This window comes from Vanellus vanellus (genome assembly GCF_965231255.1).
Source record: "Vanellus vanellus genome assembly, chromosome: 10".
Lineage (NCBI taxonomy): Eukaryota > Metazoa > Chordata > Aves > Charadriiformes > Charadriidae > Vanellus > Vanellus vanellus.
In genome coordinates this window covers 24,314,154-24,332,501 of record NC_138915.1, presented here as the reverse complement: position 1 = coordinate 24,332,501, position 18,348 = coordinate 24,314,154, and the positions used below count along the sequence as shown (strand labels likewise).

The following is an 18,348-nucleotide window of genomic DNA, read 5'->3' as shown; positions in this document are numbered from 1 at the left end:
AGGATTTGTCTTGTTCAGAGCAGCCACACACTTTATATTCCTTCTGCCACCAGCCATCAGCTATTGCAAAACAGAAGAGGAGGAAAAGCCACCACCAAGATGGAAGCCAAGAGAAACACGGCGAGACTTGTGCCCCCTTTTAGTGTCTATCTTTATGTTTGCAAGTGACAGCAGCTTTAAGACATCAACAGGAGATGTTCCCCCCCAGTTTTCGTCATAGAGCGAGTGGTTTTGATGCACAAACTGCAACAGGTACAGAGGACTCACTCTTGTAGTGGGTTGACACAGTGCTTCCATGCCCCATTGTCCAACGCTCTCAACGTAGTCTTCAACAGTCCATTATGTCTCTCAGTCTTTCCAGAGGCTTGTGGATGATAGGGAATGTGATACACCCACTCAACACCGTGTTTCTTGGCCCAGGAATTTGTGAGGTTATTTTGGAGAGGAGTCCCATTGTCTGATTCAATTCTTTCTGGGGTACCACGTCGACACAATATTTACCTTTCAAAGCCTAAGGTGGTGTTTCGAGCAGCAGCATGGTTTATGGGGTATGTTTCTAGTGAACCAGTAGTTGCTTCCATCACGGTGAGTAGGTAGTGCTTGCCTTGGTGTGTTCGTGGCAGTAGTCTAATATAGTCAATTTGCCAGGCCTTGCTATATGGAAAACCCAGCCATCACCTTCTATTTTGGGGAGACTTTATTGTGGCTCACTTCATTGTGGCATGTTTCACGTTCCTGAGTGACCTGTGTGATGGCCTCCGTGGTCAGGTCCACCCCTCGATCGTGAGCCCATCTGTATGTTGCATCTCTCCCTACATGTCCCGATGTTTTGTGGGCCCATCAAGCTACAAATAGCTCACCCTTACACTCCCAGTGCAGGTCTACCTGAGCTACTTCAATTTTGACAGCCTTGTCTACCTCCTCATTGTTGTGATATTCTTCAGTAGTGTGGGTTTTAGTCAGGTGACCAAATAGGTGACATGATATACCTTTAGAGCTGTGTTTTCTACCTGGCAGCAATGTCCTGCCACAATGCAGCAGCCTAGATGGGTTCACCCCTGTGCTGCCATTTGGTCTTGCGCTGCCGTAGCCACCCCCATAGGGCATTAGCCACCATCCAGGAGTCAGTATAGAGACAGAGGAGTGGCCACTTTTCTTATTCTAGAGCTGGTTGAATGGCATTCACTTCTGCAAGCTTACTTGACTCTCCTTCTCCTTCAGTGGCTTCAACGACTTGTCATGTGGGACTCCCCACAGCAGCTTTCTACTTCCAGTGGTTTCCTACAACATGACAGGATCCATCAGTAAATGAAGCATAATCATCTTCTGATAACTCATTATATGGTGGTGCCTCTTGGGCATAAGCCATCTCCTCAGGCAATGCTCAAAAATCTCTGCCTTCTGGCCAGTCCATGATCTCTTCCAGGCTTCCTGGGTGACTGGGTTTCCCCAGTAGAGCTCGTTGCATGATCAACACTACCTACTTACTCCATGTAGCGCTGGTTGCATGATGTGTAGAGGGGATGTTTCCTTTGAACATCCAGTGTAGCACAGGCAATCATGGTGGCAAGAGGAGATATGCTGCTGTACCAACTTCTGAAGTGGCTTGAAGCCCCTCACGGGCTGCTGGTATCTCTTTTGCAGTTGGGCTTTCAGTGGGCTTCTAATCTTTGATATCCCTGGCTCCACAGCCTAATGGCCAACCTTGGGTTTCTCCTGATGTCTTCTGGCAGAGGCTCCAGGTGAGACCATGCTCCCCAGCTGCAATAGAGACCACATTTTACACAGCTGGTCCTGTCTGGACAGGCCCAAGAGCCACCACACGAGCTATCTCCTGTTTGATATGCTCAAAGGCTTGTTGTTGCTCAAAGCCCCACTCAAAATAGTTCTTTCGGGTTACTTGATAGAGAGGGCTCACAAGCTGACTATAACCTGGAATATGCGTTCTCCAGAATCCCACAAGGCCTAGGAAAGCTAGTGTTTCCTTCTTCTTAGCTGGTGAAGACATAGTTGTGATCTTGTTGATCACATCCATAGGGACACGATGGTGTCCATCTTGCCATTTTATTCCCAAGAACTGAATCTCCTGTGCAGGTCCCTTCACCTTGCTTCTTTTTATGGTGAAACCAGCTTCCAGAAGAATCTGAATTACTCTTTTTCCCTTCTCAAACATTTTTTCTGCTTTGTTGCCCCACATGATGATGTCATTGATGTACTGTAGATGTTCAGGGGCATCACCCTTTTCCAATGCAGTTTTGATTAGTCCATGACATATGGGAGGGCTGTGCTTCCACCCAGTCAATTCCAAGCATATCGGACATCTCCCCATGTGAAAGCAAACTGTGGCCTGTGCTCTGCTGCCAAAGGAATTGAATAAAACGCATTGGCAACATCACACGTAGCATACCGCTTGGCCACCTTTGACTCCAGTTCATAATGGAGCTCTAACATGTCTGGTACAGCAGCACTCAGTGCTGGCGTGACTTCGTTCAGGCCACCATAGTCTACCATTAACCTCCCCCCTCTGTCAGACTTTTGCACTGGCCATATGGGACTATTAAAGGGTGAGTGAGCCTTGCTGATGACTCGGCTCTCCAACTGGTGAATCACCTCATCAGCCAGGGAGTCTTGGTTTGTGTGATATTGCTGTCAGTGCTCTTCAACTCCCAGCAATCCCACAACGAAAGGGTGTTTCGAGAGGCCAGGCAGGATAGATAGCTATTTGGCCTTCTCTATGTTCATCAGTGGCTACACCAAAAGCCCAGCAGACCCTTTTGGGTCCTTGAAGTACCCTCTCCTGAGGGAGTCTATGCCAAGAATACAAGGGGCCTCTGGTCTGGTCACAATGGGGTGCTTTTGCCACTTGCCCCCATTAACTCACCTCAGACTCCAATACAGACAATTTGTGGCATCCCCCTGTCACTCCCGAGATCCAGATGGGTTCTGTGCCTCCATACCCTGATGGCACCAGTGTACACGGTGCACCAGTGTCTACCATAGCCTTATATTTCTGTAGGTCTGATGTGCCAGGCCATCGAATCCACACAGTCCAATATACTCAGTCACCCCTTTCCTCCTCCTGGCCGAAGGCAGGGACCCTCTATTCCTCTTCCTGGTTGGAGTATTCACTGTCTGACCCTTTCAGCGCCAGACAAGAAGTCCCCTTACCAGGATCAAGGGAGGTGATCTCAGTCCTTCTATGTCTGGTAGATTGCCGATTGCCTTCTTGTGCTGCTACAGCAACAAAGCTGACAGCCTTCTTGGGTGGCCCCTTCTTAACTGCTGTCTTCCCTCTCAGTTCATGGACGTGGGCTGCCAGTTTCAAGGTGGGTTCACCATCTCACTCCCTGTTGTCCTACCCTGGTCATGCAGGAAGAACCAGTGTGCCACAAAGCATGTGCTTGGGGCTCCATTTCCCTCTGACTGGGGCAGGAGGGGACTGACTTCCTGGGGTGTCCCGACAGCCGAGTCCCCTTCTCTGCAGGGAGGAGGAGGGATGGAGATTTTCTTCAAAGTTTTGGAGCCAAGACGACACTCTCTCCACAGCTGGGTGTATTCATTTCTGGGCAATATATCACTGCCAAGCTGTTACAATGGGACGCTGAGGGACTTTCCTCACATGGCCTGTGTGCACGGGACATTCTCTGGAACTTTGAAGACTTCATCATCTAGACCACTGTAGATAACTTCCAGCACTGCAAATCCTCTCAGGTACTGGATGCCTCCATCTGCAGTAGTCTACTTTCCTGGGCAGTTCACAAGATCTTCCCTGAATGGGTATCTTGCCCTCACACCTGAGAGGAGCTGTCTCCAGAGACTGCAAATTGCTGCCTCAATTCCTCTCTCAATTCCCCAGTTTCTAGCAAGGGATCCCAGCTGTGTGGCATCCCTACCTTCCAGTTGCTGACTGTCAGCTCTGTTATCCCAGCATCGGAACAGCCAGGCAACAATCCACTCACCTGGCTGGCAGCTGTAACCTTTCCACGTCTCAAACTTCAGATGAGGACAGAGACTGGGTAGTTTCCACTTCTTGTCTGAATTCTCTCACTCCTTCCTCCAATTTCTTTGCCGAAGGACCAGCTTCTTGATCAAACCCTGCCTCTTCCTCCTCCTCCTCCTTACTCATCGATGATACGGACCCATTGACCTCCTTGTCCACTGTTTCTTTTTCGCTACTGGGGTAATTGTAGTTGTTGTTGTTTGGGTCCCCATCTCTACTATCATGTCCTCAGATGTAGTTTGCAGCCCAGTCTCACTGAAGGCATTCTCAGAGGTGGTTTGGGTGCCTGCCTTAACCACAGTCCTCTGACAGTAGTGCACTGTGGCTTGGTAGACACATGCCAGGCCCCAGTACTGCTGGTTTTCACTGGGGTAGGCAGGGCACCCTGCTATCAGGTGGCGCATCAGTTTGCCAGGGTTACTTGCCCGTTCAGGTGTAAAGGGCCAGGCGATGGGAGGTGAAAATAGCCCTGGGCACCTGCCCAAATCCTTCCACACACCCCACCACCCAGGGACCAGCCACCTCAGGGCAACGTTTCAGTATCGCCTCACACAAGTTGTGTTTTACACCAGGACACCACCAGATTCCACAAATCCTGTAACAGTGTTAATTAGTAGTATTAAACAGCTCATGTAAGGGTGAACAAGGATCTCAAGAGCCTGCATAATAAACCCACCCACATCAATCCCGGGTAGGAAGAGGGAGATGTATTCCCTCATCCTCTCCACAAGACAGCTCCCGCAGCACAGCACGGACATCAATGCCAGGGCAAAGCGCAGAGCCATTGTTTGCACGAGCATGTTCCCAAGCTCAGCAAAATAAAGAGATAAGGAGTGCAGCCAACAAACTCTGTGACCCACACAGAAGCTTCTCACTTAATAGCTATATATAGCACACTTAATACAAAACTGCCACTGTCTCGTGCCCCATGTCGGGCGCCAAAACAGACTGCAGTGGGTTGACCCTGGCTGGACATCAGATGCCCACCAAGGCACTCTATTGCTCCCCTCCCCAGCAGGACGTTTGGGGAGAAAATAAGATGGAAAAGAACTTGTGGGTCAAGATACAGGCAGTTTAATAAAGCAAAAGCAAAGGCCCCATGTGGAAGCAAAGGAAAACTAAAGATTTATTCCCTATTTCCCATCAGCAGGTGATGTCAAGGAAATGCTTCCCAGGAAGCAGGGCTTCAGTAGGCACAGTGGTTCCTCCAAAAGACAAACGTTGTAATAACGAATGCCCCTCTCCTCCTCCTTTCTCTTAGCTTTTATTGCTGAGCAGATGTCATATGGTATGGAATATCCCTTTGGTCAGCTGTCCTGGCTCTGTCCCCTCCCAAGACCTTGCCCACCCCCAGCCTACCGGGTAAGGGGGGGAAACACTGGAGAGACAGCCTTGATGCTGTGGGAGCATTGGTCAGCAGTATCCAAAACACCGGGGTGTTACCAACACCCTTCTAGCTACCAACACACAGCACAGCACTGTGAGGGCTGCTAGGGGGAAAATTAACTCCATCTCAGCCAGACCCCATACAACTGTTTATTTAAAAAATTAAAAGAAACTTTTAACAAAAATCATGCTGAACAGCGAGGATCTGAAAAGCCAGGCAGCACTGGGGGCATCAGAAAGAGAAATGCACTGCAGGCCCTGACCAACCCAAGGGCTAGATGTGCAGACAAGCACTTCCAAGTGGATAAGACCTTGTTCCACTTCCCTCATCCAAACAGCGATACTGCTTCGTAAGCAGATGAGGTTGTAAATTAGAAACATGAATCTCTTGTGCGTTCCCACAAGGTGCCCAGGGCTCCGATGGTGGTGAGCTTTTAAAAAGTTCCATTTGAGAGCAACCACAACTGCAGTCACAGCCCGGAGGAAGCCACCTGCTTAGCTGCAACATGAAGAGTATGCCATCATACAAGGTGTGTGTGACACGCTGCATTTCTTCTTACCCAGAAGCCTGCAGAGCTGTCCTTTTTTTTTTTTCCCTTGTTGCCCTGTAACAGCACAGAACATCCTCTCTAGTCAGAAGGAAGGGGGAATGAATACATGTATATCCACAGTCTAAGGAGGGTCACCTTTTGCTGGAACTTGGATCTCACTCCCTACCCCAATCCAAAATGCGAGAACAGAGCTAGCTCTGGAAGGACAGAGCCCTCTACGAGCTAGGAGCCATGAGGCAATTAGTAGATCGCAGGCTGATGATTTGCTTTCTGCATCTGAATGATCTTGCCGAAGCCACCTCTTCCCACATCGTAGTCTGTCCGGTATTCATCTCGCACCTGGGGCACAGCAGTAACACAGATATTAGTACCCTGCACTGCCTGTCTCCTGCTGGACTTCAGAGTCATCATCCCCTGCTTGCCCAGCTAGTGGGGAACTGAAGTTCAGGATAGAAGCACTTTGACTCTTTTGAAATCTATTATTAGATTGGCCTAGCAGCTACGCCACCCCCCTCCATTCAAATCCTGCATAATTTTAAGAGTACTAGCTTGGATTACAGAACATTCTGCTTGCATTGCAGGAAGTCTGGAGTCCTAGACAGAAATGGCCTTAAGTTCTATTTCTAGCTTTTAACACCAGGCATGTTACCAGAACAACCTGAGAGTGGCTAAAGTGCATTTTCAGGTCTTTACAGTTTACACGTTTTTCTGCATGAGACAAAACTAGCAAAACAGTACACAGTCTTAGGGGGATCAAAAGCAAGGTATGAACTGGTATTGCCTTTACCTGTCCTCCAGTTTTTCCTCTTCCATACTGTCGCCCCTCCTTAAACCCTGCATCCCAGTCAGTTCGAATGATGCGGTCATCTAGTCGCGTGCCGTTGATAAATCGCATTGCGTGTTCAGCGTCTGCTCTTGTGTAGTATCTGAAGCGTACTATAAGGAGAACTAAGTGTGCTATTTTATTTGGTACAGGCAAGATAAAAAAAGAGAACTATTTTATTTGAGAAGCAGAAAAACCCCGACTTCCAGCCTTTTCTACTCTTCCTGTTATCTCTACAGGATCACAAACTGCACTCATATAAATCCAAGCTAAAACCAGCTCCCACTCAGAAAGGACTCTGAACTTTAATGCTAGTACCTGCACAGACAAGAAGTCGTTTTGGATTACTTATTTCACAAGCAGATGAAACAAAACATGTTAAAGCCTTGCTAAGGGCAAGAAATCTGTAACATGCCTTTTTATACTATATGAAACTTGACTGAATTTGAACAAGAGGGGCAGGCCTCACAGGAGAGCTTTGCTAAGACAGTTCACAGTACAACTTGTACAAGCGTGTACCCTGTGCTTGGGAATACCGCCATGGCTTATTCAGGTGTAAAGTTAAGGTGAAAAAGTTAACATGTCCTCTGGCTATGCAAGAGCTCACACTGACGATTGTAACAGCTCTCATTTTGGCCCTAAAATCATTAAAGAAATTAAGAAATTAAAGGAGCTCTCTGCCACCTCCAGAAGGTACAGCAGTGGTAGCACTTTTCACCTATGGCACCGCTGTACAGTCTGTCTCCCAATTAAAGTGGTGGTGGGGAAGTAGCAAGGTTGGAAGGGAAGCAACTGGTAGAAAGCACTTGACTGTCACTCCTTTACAGGTTTTCCACAGCAGTACAGCTAAGCTTGCAGTGCAGAGAGGAACTATAGGTGGCAACCACACACGGGCTGACAGCAGCAGGTAACCAGAAAAGATACTCGACGAAGCAGAAGCCACAGGGGGTTTTCTTAATCTTGTCCAGTCCCATGACGATCCTCTTGACATCTCCGCACTTGGAGAAGAGCTCCTGGATCTGCTCCTCGGTGGTGTAGAAGGAGAGATTGCCGACGTAGAGCGTAGAGGATATTTTCAGAGACTTCTCCTGCAGCTGCCTGCTACCCTGAGGGCAGAGGGGAGCACGCAGCGGGGTCAGCACGCCTGCCGCCCTGCTCCCGCCGCCAGGCCCCGGCGGACACCTCCCGCCGCCCCGGAAACGCGATGCCCTCCCGTTCGCCGCCTCCTCGCAGGGCCTTGGCCCGGCAACAGCTTCACTCTCCCCTCAGGCGCTGCTCCACCCCCCGCCCCGGCCAGGCCCCGCCGACCCGGGCCCCGCCGTCCCCATCCCCGCGCCCCAGGCCGGGCCCCCGGGCGCACCCGGAAGTGCTGGTCGCGATACTGGCTGATCTCGCAGTAGGAGTCGCTGTTGAGCCCGCTCAGGGTGGTGTGGAGCAGCCCCGACATGTTGCCCGCGGCCGGCCGGGCCCTGATCCCGGGATCCTTCCAGAACCGCCGCGGCGCCCACCGGACGGCAAGCTATGGAACCGATCCCCCGCGCCGTCCGATTGGTCCCGGTGCCTGTCGCTCGGGTGGGAAGGCGGGGCGGTAGCGCCGGACAGCCAATCGGGGCGCGGAGCCACCGGGAACGCTGGGTTTGGCGCGGCGGAGGCGCCGGGCCCGCCATGTTCCGCGGCAGTGCGCATGCGCAGAGGCGCCTCGCTTATCTCCTCACGGCGGGCGGGCGGGCGGCACTGAGCGGCGGCCCTGGCCCTGGCCATGGCCGGGGCGCGGCTGGCGGCGGTGGAGGGTATCGTCCGCCGCGGGGCCGGGCTCCCCTCCCCGTCAGCGCCTGGGAGCCGCCGCCTCTTGTTGGGCCGTATCTCACTCCCCCCTCTCGTCCTGTCCTACAGGGCTGGTGAGGGAGCTGCTGAGGGAGGAGGCGCCGTCCCGCATCGCCGCCCTCACCGAAGAGCTCTTCCAGGCGGCGGGTAGCGTCTGTGAGGAGGACGGGAGCGCGGCCGAGGTGCCCCTCCCCATCCCGCCCGGGGAAATGGGGGTTCCCTTCGCCCCCCAGCGCGCAGCAGCGCTGGCCCAGGTGGGTGGCTGCGGTCCCGCGGCTCTGCCGGCGCGGCCTGCCGCCCCCCGCCCCTGCCCTCGGGCGAACCGGAGTGTAAACAGAGCGGTTTACTCTTTCGGCTTTTAACCCAGTAGCGCGAAAGTGCGGAATAAAGTGGGAAATGTTACATTTCAGAAGTGCGCATAGTAATGGGGAAAGTTACTAGTATCTGCGTGACGTTAAGGGTTTTTGTCGTTTCGATTTTTTTGGTAGTATCTAATTGTAATTTCAAGTAAAAATTGCAGGCATAGAGTGCTGATGCATTGCAAGTTTGGTACTGGGTCTGAGGAGAGGTCCTTCTCATACTGAATGCAGATTCCCATAATGATAGCAGGTACCTGAGGAAGAAGAAAACAAGCGAGCGTGTTTCTTTAACCGCCTGGTAGACCCAGCATGTAATATTAGAGAGGGAAGTACCTGTTTTCATACGTTATGAATGTAAATTAGGTGGTTTTTAGTTTTTTTTCCCCTGTGTATTTTCCCTGCATATTTTTCCTTGTGTATTTCTTCTAGAGGAGTACCTAGAAAGTAGGAAACGTCCACTTTAAAAGGCCTTATTCAAAAAGAAGTCTGATTAGTAAATAAACTCAGTGAATCTGGAATAAGAACAAGACCAGCTGAGATACTGTCCAACAATTTCCTCCAAAATTATATTTTGAAGAGAGTTTTAACTCATGATTATCGCCTAAGGAAGGCTGATTTTGAAAGTCCTAAACTTGTGACAAGGAGCAAGATAGGTTGGCAAATGTCACAACAGAAAGTATGCTTAGTGCAGCCTGTCAAGAAATACAGGAGCATAAAACTGGTATCCATCAGTTTTCCTGAATCAGTTGGGCTAAATTATTTTTATAGAAAGGAGAAATCATTAATTTGTAATCTTACCCGTTCAGTAAAAGGGACCATAAGATGTCTCCTAGTTGGGCAAGATTTGCCAGGGAGGCTGGGATCTGAAGTGATAGAAAGGGCAGCCCTTCAAGGTGGTTTGTTACAGGAGCTTATTGCCTTTATGTAGGACTGCATCATGTTTTTAACAAAAGTATATAGTCAATAGCCTTTGTTCTTTCTTTGCTAATATCAGAAGTTTCCTGATGTAGGTATTTAAAATAATTAAACTACTTGGTTTTCTTCTTGATAGGCAAAAGAGGTGAAGCTTTACTATAGATAAGTTTTCAAACTTGATATAATCCTTGCGTCTCTTTTCCAATTCCTTCAAATTTTTCAACATGTGTTTAAAATGTACATAATGTATTCTGAAAGCTGCCAGTGAATCAGTTGCATTTTGGACATGGTGATGCTATTGCACAATTTTGTATCTGTGAGTGTTTGTGAGAAAACTTCATCCCAGATGGGTAGGGTAAATGAGGTAGTGTTTTGCTAAGTTTGGAAAAGGACTTGGTAGAAGCAAAGGTTAGGACATTTCAGTAATGTGACAGATCAATGGGATTTGTTTAGGAACATATTTAAATGTTCCTGAAGTCCATCACTTCACTTACAGAACTCGGTATTATGCATAATTTCAAATTGGAGCTGAAGGCACCGATGGATAATGTGACATATATGTCCTATTGATCATACGAATAATTAGTTCATTTTAGTTTCAGGTCTTGTCAGCCTTGGATTTAGAGTCATGTGCTTTCTTACCTTGCTTCATCTAGAAGTGCTCTTGTGTTTTTAGAAGATGCGAATAGACTGAATAAGACTGAATATATCTTACGAGACACACTTCTGCTTATAATTCTTCTGAAATGATGGATCTGTAGAAAGAATGGTCCATACTTTCAGCTGAAGAAATACTATGTCGTCCATTCAGCATGCCTTTTTTTGAAGTCACTTTCCCAAATCTCCCTATGGGATCATATAACGGTTTCATGGAAAACTCACACCTTTGACTCCAACCTAAAAGAAAGTTACACAAACATGTGGACAGATCATTGCTGTGATACATATGGAAGATGGTTGCTTTTCCAGTAGTGAATTTCAATGTGACCCAAATCCAGGACAAAATTAAATCTAATGGAATTCTCTTACTCAGGTTGAAGAGAGTGCGATAAGCCTGTGGAATTGGGCTGTGACCAAACACGTGGGTTCTGTGGTCAACGATGAGCAAAGAGCTAAATGTACGTATGTGTTCTATACCTTCGTACATGCGTTCTGTGCACTGTAGAAGAAAAACCCTCTGCTGAGGGGCATATACATAGCACTGTAGATTTGTTTGGATCTTTGCAGGGGTGTAGATAAAGGAAAATATACAGTTGGGCTTGAATAAACAGTTCAGGAAGGAGCATCCTGGTGTGTTAGTGGTCTCCTTGTGACACAGTCAGCATAGGCATTCTTATCACTCCCCCTTTCTGTGCCAGAGCATCAATAAAGAGGTGATGCGACCAAAGGAAGTTGTAAGTTGCCTTCTAATGCTATGGCTTTAATTTAAAAATATATGGAAATAACAGAGATGTAAATTTTAGTCTGTTGGTCGCTGAATTTGTATCAAGTGAGATTGTTTCTTTAATGTAACTATCTCATCAATGTTTACATATGGAAAAACTCTAAATCTTCTTTTTACTTCCCCACTTTAGCCAGGTACGCAGCTGGTGGGTTTGCTTGGAGCTAGGAGCAGGGCTGGGGGAAAGCAGAAGTGAGCTTTTGGTCTTTTCCCTCAGTCTGTTCTTTATGTGGTTCTACAGGATTGCAATATCTGGCCTATGTTTTTGTCTTGAGGAATTATAGTCAAAATTATGTATAATCTGCATCATATAAATTATATCAGGTAAAGGGAAAAGGGTAAGTTTACACAAAATAAGTAGTAATTGTAGAGCATAATGTTCTCAGATCTTGTATCACAGCTGAAGGGCCAGGGAGAGGCTATTTTAAATACATTAAGTGCTGTCTTCTCCATCCCTGATGTATAAGGAAGGCCTGAAAATATTTTTGCTTTTTACTTTGAAAATGTAAAGATTATTAAACTTAATTTCCCTATTTTGCTGAAGGCTATTTTGAGGCTCTTAAGACATGTTACTGTAAGCACCTGCAATGTAATTAAATCTTTGAATACCATGTATTTAACTTAAACTAGAGACAGTGTTTAATAGGTATTTTTTTCCTTACTGCCTAAAAAGCAGTTTTAAGCAGCTTGGCTAAAATTCAGACTGCTTTGACTCCTGAAGCTTTCAAATTTTCCTCTCTTGTAATTTAAAATGGCAAGCAGTCTTTCTGAGAAAGCCAGGTTCTGCCATATCTTAAAAAAAAAAAAAAAAAAAAAAAAAAGAGAGAGAGAGAGAAAAGGGAACTTATGAATGCCTGCACTGTTTTCTTGCAGTACGATTTGTTGCTTGCAGACTGGTGTGCCTTTGTGAAGGCAGTGATCCTCCAGAGGGAACTATTCGAAGACAGATTTTGGTAAGGCTAATGCTGGCTGAGCAATGAAGTACAGTTGGTCACCACAGAAACCTTCAAACCCTGTTAGGGTTGCTTTGGAAAGGGAGTGAAATATACCTGTAGTTCTGAAGAATATCCGTGCTGAAGGGGCTCCTGTATTGTCACAGGGATACCTTGCTGAGCAGCCAATGCAGTAAGGAATTTCTGGACAGTGCGGTTAGCATCACATTTTTGTCATATGGTAAAATGAGCACCATATGCATTTATTTCAGTATCTTACAATATTTTGTAGTAGGGCACCGTAAATCTTGGCTGCATCTAAGTGTTAAGGACTTCATTCAGATGTGAGAGGTGCTTGTCAGAAATTGAAGAGCTGAAATACCCCTCTTCTACGTAAGATAGGTACATCAACAAGATGAGATCTGACATTGCCTTTCTTAAAACTGATTATATTTTCGCAAAGCACTTATGATTTTCTCCTTCAGATGTCTATGAAAACTGGGAAAGGATGGATCGATATTGGAAAAGCTGATCTTGCTGATGGATTTCTAGAGATTGCCATGAGTGTAAGTCCTTTTCCAGTTTTAATTTCTTATAAATATACCTATTTGTAAGTTCCATGGGTGATGCCTATGCTTTGTTTTCCAGCGTATAGAAAAACTCTATGCGAAGTTACTTAAGGGGAGCGATGGTGAAGCAGATGTTCATGTGCACAAAGCTGATGTGGAGAAGAACCTCTTCAAAGTACTCTCTTATCAGGCTGAATCAGTACGTGTTCTTCCCAGTTTTCCTTATAAGTCACTGGGGTATAGAGGGAAACTCTGACCCAGTTATTACACGTATGAATGCTTGGCATTGAAGACTTGCTGAGGGATATGTTTCCTTCTCTTAGATGTAAGATAGCAGATCTCGTGTTTGCATTCAGTGTTGCAATCATTTAATGATTTTTAATTTGCCTGATTTATCGCAGTCATTTCTGCTGTGGTGTTTGTATCTTCTAGTTCAGATTTGTTGCTCTATGATTTGGCTAGCACAGCTGTTTATAATACAAACAGCCACCTTTCTGAATCATAAATGTGTCAGTTCCGAAGGTGTCCTGTGCTTGACTGAAGAAGTGGGATAGGACTGGTGTAGGGCCTGGGTCTCCCCAAACTGCATTCGTGTAACACATATACAACAAGACTAGTCACTTTGGGACGCTCATCATACTGTGCTAGTGTTTGCAGCTAGGCTGATGGGAAGTATGTGAAGGTAGTATTCATCGTGGCTGCAGATAGCTGAGGTTCGTGTCTAACAAGTAGATATAAGCCCCATGTGCAAAGTCTTCTGTAACATAACTTTCATGACTCTGCAAACTCATGAACATCATCAAAGCTATTAATATTATATGCCATCAGAGATCTTTCTATACATGAATACCCTCTCTTCCATGACCTCGTGCATGCTGCTTTTCATGTATAAAGGCTTTAAACAGTGGGAGAATCAGTATAAAATTATAAGATCTGCAAATAGTGAGTTCCGCGACATTTAATATTTTCTTTAAAGTCTCGACCTCTGGCACCATACAATGAGGTAAGAATCATGGTGATAATTATAAAAAAAAGGCCTAGAGCAATATAAGAGTAGTTTGAAAGAGTGCTAAAGATTTTCTAAGGGATCAACAACACAAATTACAGTAATTCAAAGGATGTAAATTAGAAACTCAAAGTTTTGTGAGGTGGTGTTGTGCTTGACTGAAGTTTCTGAGTACTTTTATCAATGCTGTAGAGTACTATATACATATGAGTGTAAATATGAAAAAATCTAGTTGCCTGCATTTGTTCATAACACCACTGACCTCAGTACCTAGAAGGGGAGAACTATCTCCAAAATTCTCAAGAGCTTCCCTAAACAGGCCAAAGCAGTGGCCAAAATTTTTAATTTGATCATGGAAACAAAAGACAAGCTTAAATTATTGGAGAGGTGGTTTAAGATCTGCTGAATGGTTGTATCATCTTAACATCAGAATGAACTTGTCCCGTGCATCTGGCCTTTTCACACTACCTGACTGCAGTGTTTTTCTGGATGCCTTTATCATCTGGCAATACATAGAAATACACAGTAATATTGTATATTGTAGCTCTGTAAGGACAGATATCTAATCCCAAACCTAGCTTCACTGAATGTGAAAAACCCAAGTTCTATTTTAGAGAATCAGTCTTTTAATGAATTTTAAAGAGAAGTTGCTCACTAACGGTTTGTTGGCATGCTCTACTGCTTTCTTAGGCAGTTGCTCAAGGGGATTTTCAGAAAGCGGTGATGTGTGTGCAGCGCTGCAAAGATATGTTGATGAAATTGCCAAAAGAGGTAACTGAAATCATCCCTTCTTTATCATTCCAAACTTTGAAAATTTGCTTTCCTCTATGTTAAAGAATGACATATGCCATATAAGACTTTGAAAAGTGCTCTCTCAACTGTGTATCTCTTCTGTGGTTGGTAGCTTCTTAGAGATCTTCTTACTAAAAAAATTGCATTAAAGCAGCAGGCTTTTTCTTCAAAGTTCATTTTTTTTTCTCGTTTCCCATAGTTTATCATGCAAAATAGAATGATAAACTCTTCCTAAAGAATGAGAGAAGACAAAAGAGCAAGCAAGGCAAAAAGATTTCCAAATTGAATATGCCACCTACTCTTCCACAGAACCAGCTGCGTTTTCTTGTAAATTCTTGATCTTGTTATTGCTTCTTCATTTGTACCCATGTGAAATTTTGTCTGGGGGCAGATGGGACAAGACAAGAACTGAGTTTACTAAGTTTTTGATATGCGAGTCTATTACTACCCTCAGTACTAATCTTCATGAAGCTGTAGAGCTATGAATGGAGGCTTCCCATTGCACTAAACTGTGTTCTTTGTAGTTCTTGTGTCACAGAACAAGGTCCAGAGAAAATGAAGTCTAGCATTTGCAGACTACTTCTTTGTTTGCAAAGATAGGAGTCTAATATGTTTGTATCAGAATATACTTCCCCACATTTATTTTCATTGACTTTAATGTTTTCCCAGTATGTAGGAGACATTTTGTTCCTGTCTCTGTGGTACAGGTAATAAAATTCAAAAGGGTAGATGTGAATTCTGAAAGGGGAATAGGGGAAATACAGCTGGAGTTTGATTGGATTTTTGACCAATTAAACTCCAACCAATTTTAAATTGGTTTTTGTGATCTGCAGGCCTTGTTCAGTGCATCCGAGTGCACTGTTGTAGTCAGTTGCAGGGGTCTAACTTTGATTTGAATCATAACAGCAGGGCTTCTCACTGTGAATTGTTGAAAATGCTCACAGGGGTCTTTGCATTACTGTTCCTCATTTCATTTTAAATTAATTTTATGCTTTCTGCTTAAACTCCTCCATTAAATAATATTAAACTTCTCATGAGAATGCTCTTCACAAACCAGGAGCACTGATGCAAACAAGGAAAAGGTTTCTGATCATGAGAGATACAGTTTACTTCTGGTTTAGTGATGTTTAAACAATGAGAGAAAAGGAAAGAGCTAGTGATTGCTGAGTGACCTCAAAACTTTTCAACCACTAGGTAGCTGTCAGTCCTTAACTCTTCCAGGCTCCCATTGTACCAGAGAGCACTTGCAGAGTATCACAAGGAGATTGTTGTGTTATGGTAATGTATAGTACCACAGATCAGCTGGAGGGGATTTGCAGCTTGTGGATCATCAGTGGTCTGTGAACCATAACTGGGAACTCTTTCCTTACAGGGTCAAATGCCAGAATTGATCCAAACACTTGTTGTTCAGAGAGGTGCCAGGTTTATGGGGATATTTAGTGTTACACTTGAGGCCTGGAACACAGTCATTCACTGAAATAGTATTTTAATTAAGTTTTAAAATACTTTTCTTCCAAGCATGCAAGTAAATGAATGGGGTATGCCACAGTATGTCTACAGCGTTATGCTAAACACTTCGCATGAAACCCTCTCAATACAGCAACCCTTCTGTTCTGGAAAGAGCACCTTCACAAATGAACTTATCAAAAGTAACGGTTTCACATCTGAGAGTGGGTTTTTTTTTTTGTTTGTGCATACTGAATCTGTGCTTTTGTCTCCGGATTGCAATGAGATAAACAAAAAATTTGAGAGAAGTAGCACAACATCTTGCCTCATTCTTGCTTGAGGATTTGAAATCTGTAGTCACTTGCAAGAAACATCATTTATACTTGGAAAAGAAAGTTACTGCAGAGGCAAAATGGATGTAAATATTGGCAGCCTGTTAGCATATAAAATGACTTTTCTGTCTCTTCTTTGGATGACATATAACAGCTGCAAATCCTTTCAAAGGCAAGACAAGTTGTTATGAACAGACATTGTCAGGACTGACTGATAAAGCAGAAAGCGACAGTGCTCTGAATAACCAAGCATTCAAATACAGTTTTCTCCTGAAACTTGTAACGTGGGTCATCCTTTTTCAACCCCAAAGAGATGTGCTGGGAAGAAGCCGACTATGAAAGAGGCAGTCCTTTTCACTTAATTATATAAAACTTTGTTGTCATTTTTAAAAAGGAAGTTGTAATATTCCATCTTTTTTCTCTCAAGTTTTAATTTTTATTGTTTACTTTACATAGTCCCAGTCTTTTCAGCGTAATTTCTTGAACTCTTCAACCTCATGTGTTTCAAGAATCTGACTGTTTTGCATGCCCTGGACTGGCTAATGATGCTTCACTTTCCCACATGATTATGATCACATTTTAGTCATAGAATCACAGAATCATAGAATGGTTTAGGTTGGAAGGGACCTTGAAGATCATCTCGTTCGACCCCCCCTGCCATGGGCAGGGACACCTCCCACTAGACCAGGTTGCTCAAAGCCCTGTCCAACCTGGTCTTGAACTCTAGGGATGGGGCAGCCACAGCTTCTCTGGGCAACCTGGGATGGTGTCTCACCGCCCTCAGAGTAAAGAATTTCTTCCTAGTATCTAATCTAAATCTCCCCTCTTCTAGTTTGAAGCCATTTCCCCTCGTCCTGTCACTACATGCCCTTGTAAAAAGTCCCTCTCCAGCTTTCCTGTAGGCCCCCTTCAGATGCTGGAAAGCTGCTATAAGGTCTCCCCAGAGCCTTCTCTTCTCCAGGCTGAAAAACCCCAACTCTCTGAGCCTATCCTTCCAGCAGAGGGACTCCAGCTGTCTGATCATCTTTGTGGCCTCCTCTGGACCTGCTCCAACGGTTCCATGTCCTTCTTGTGCTGAGGACGCGGTAGTCGAGGTGGGGTCTCAGGAGAGCAGAGCAGAGGGGCAGAATCCTCTCCCTTGCCCTGCTGGCTACGCTGCTGGGGATGCAGCCCAGGATGTGGGTGGCTTTCTGGGCTGTGAGTGTGCATTGCTGGCTCATGTTGAGCTTCTCATCAACCAACACCCTCAAGTCCTCCTCCTTAGGGCTGCTCTCCATCCATTCTCTGCCTAGCCTGGATTTGTGCTTGGGATTGCCCCAGCCCACATGCAGGACCTTGCACTTGGCTTTGTTGAACTTCATGAGGTTGGCACAGGCCCACCTCTCCAGCCTGTCCAGGTCCCTCTGGATGGTATCCCTTCCCTCCAGTGTGTCAACTGTGCCACACAGCTTGGTGCCATTGGGAAACTTGCTGAGGGTGTGCTTGATCCCACTGTCCATGTTATTGTCATGTTCAGTATCCCCTTGTGTAAGGTCAGAAGTGATAACAGTGGATATATCTTTAGAGTAAAATGCATTTTAAAGAACCTGCAACTGGAAAGCCATAGATCTAATGATGTTTCTACAAGTACATTCTAGAAGCACGAGTCTTTTTTTGCAGACCTGTTATCTGTCAATCCTCTGTTACAATTTTGGAGTGGAAACCTATGAATGGAAGAGGTATGAACAGAGCTCCTTCTGGCTCAGGTAAAGTGCAATGACAAAAAAAATAAAATCCTGCTTTTGAGATGTAAAAATATGTGTGAAGGGGGAGCAAGGGAGAGTAGAGGTTTAATTAAAAAATGTGAGAATACAAGATTTTAACTGAATCAAATTAGCTGAGCAGATACTTAGTGACTGTCATACTCTGTAGACATTTAGGTCTGCTTTCCACATCGATTTTTGTGTCATTAGAATGAAAGTCAATTCTCTCC

The 18,348-nt window shown here is 45.4% G+C and overlaps 2 protein-coding genes across 3 annotated transcripts in view; one reads left to right on the top strand and one right to left on the bottom strand.

The window, feature by feature from the left end:
• Positions 1-5,522: 5,522 nt before the first annotated feature.
• Positions 5,523-8,303, bottom strand: LOC309675667 (nuclear cap-binding protein subunit 2). Of its 2 annotated transcripts, none has more exons than XM_082488003.1 (4): positions 8,121-8,303; positions 7,685-7,866; positions 6,725-6,863; positions 5,523-6,276 (listed from the first exon to the last, which is right to left on the bottom strand). In XM_082488003.1, exons 1-4 carry the CDS (start codon positions 8,205-8,207, stop codon positions 6,178-6,180), a joined length of 507 nt encoding a protein of 168 aa, XP_082344129.1. In that variant the 5' UTR covers positions 8,208-8,303; the 3' UTR covers positions 5,523-6,177. The 2 variants fall into 2 exon arrangements, with proteins under 2 accessions (XP_082344129.1, XP_082344130.1); XM_082488004.1 differs by having other exon boundaries at positions 7,685-7,779.
• TEX11 (testis expressed 11) overlaps positions 8,206-18,348 on the top strand; it is a gene marked incomplete at its 5' end in the record, with an annotated part of 35,745 nt that continues 25,602 nt past the window's right edge. The window contains 7 exons of the mRNA XM_082488472.1: positions 8,206-8,274; positions 8,590-8,838; positions 10,892-10,976; positions 12,173-12,252; positions 12,717-12,797; positions 12,880-12,999; positions 18,036-18,121. Coding sequence (XP_082344598.1) covers positions 8,206-8,274; positions 8,590-8,838; positions 10,892-10,976; positions 12,173-12,252; positions 12,717-12,797; positions 12,880-12,999; positions 18,036-18,121 — 770 coding nt within the window. The remainder of the gene's footprint in view (positions 8,275-8,589; positions 8,839-10,891; positions 10,977-12,172; positions 12,253-12,716; positions 12,798-12,879; positions 13,000-18,035; positions 18,122-18,348) is intronic.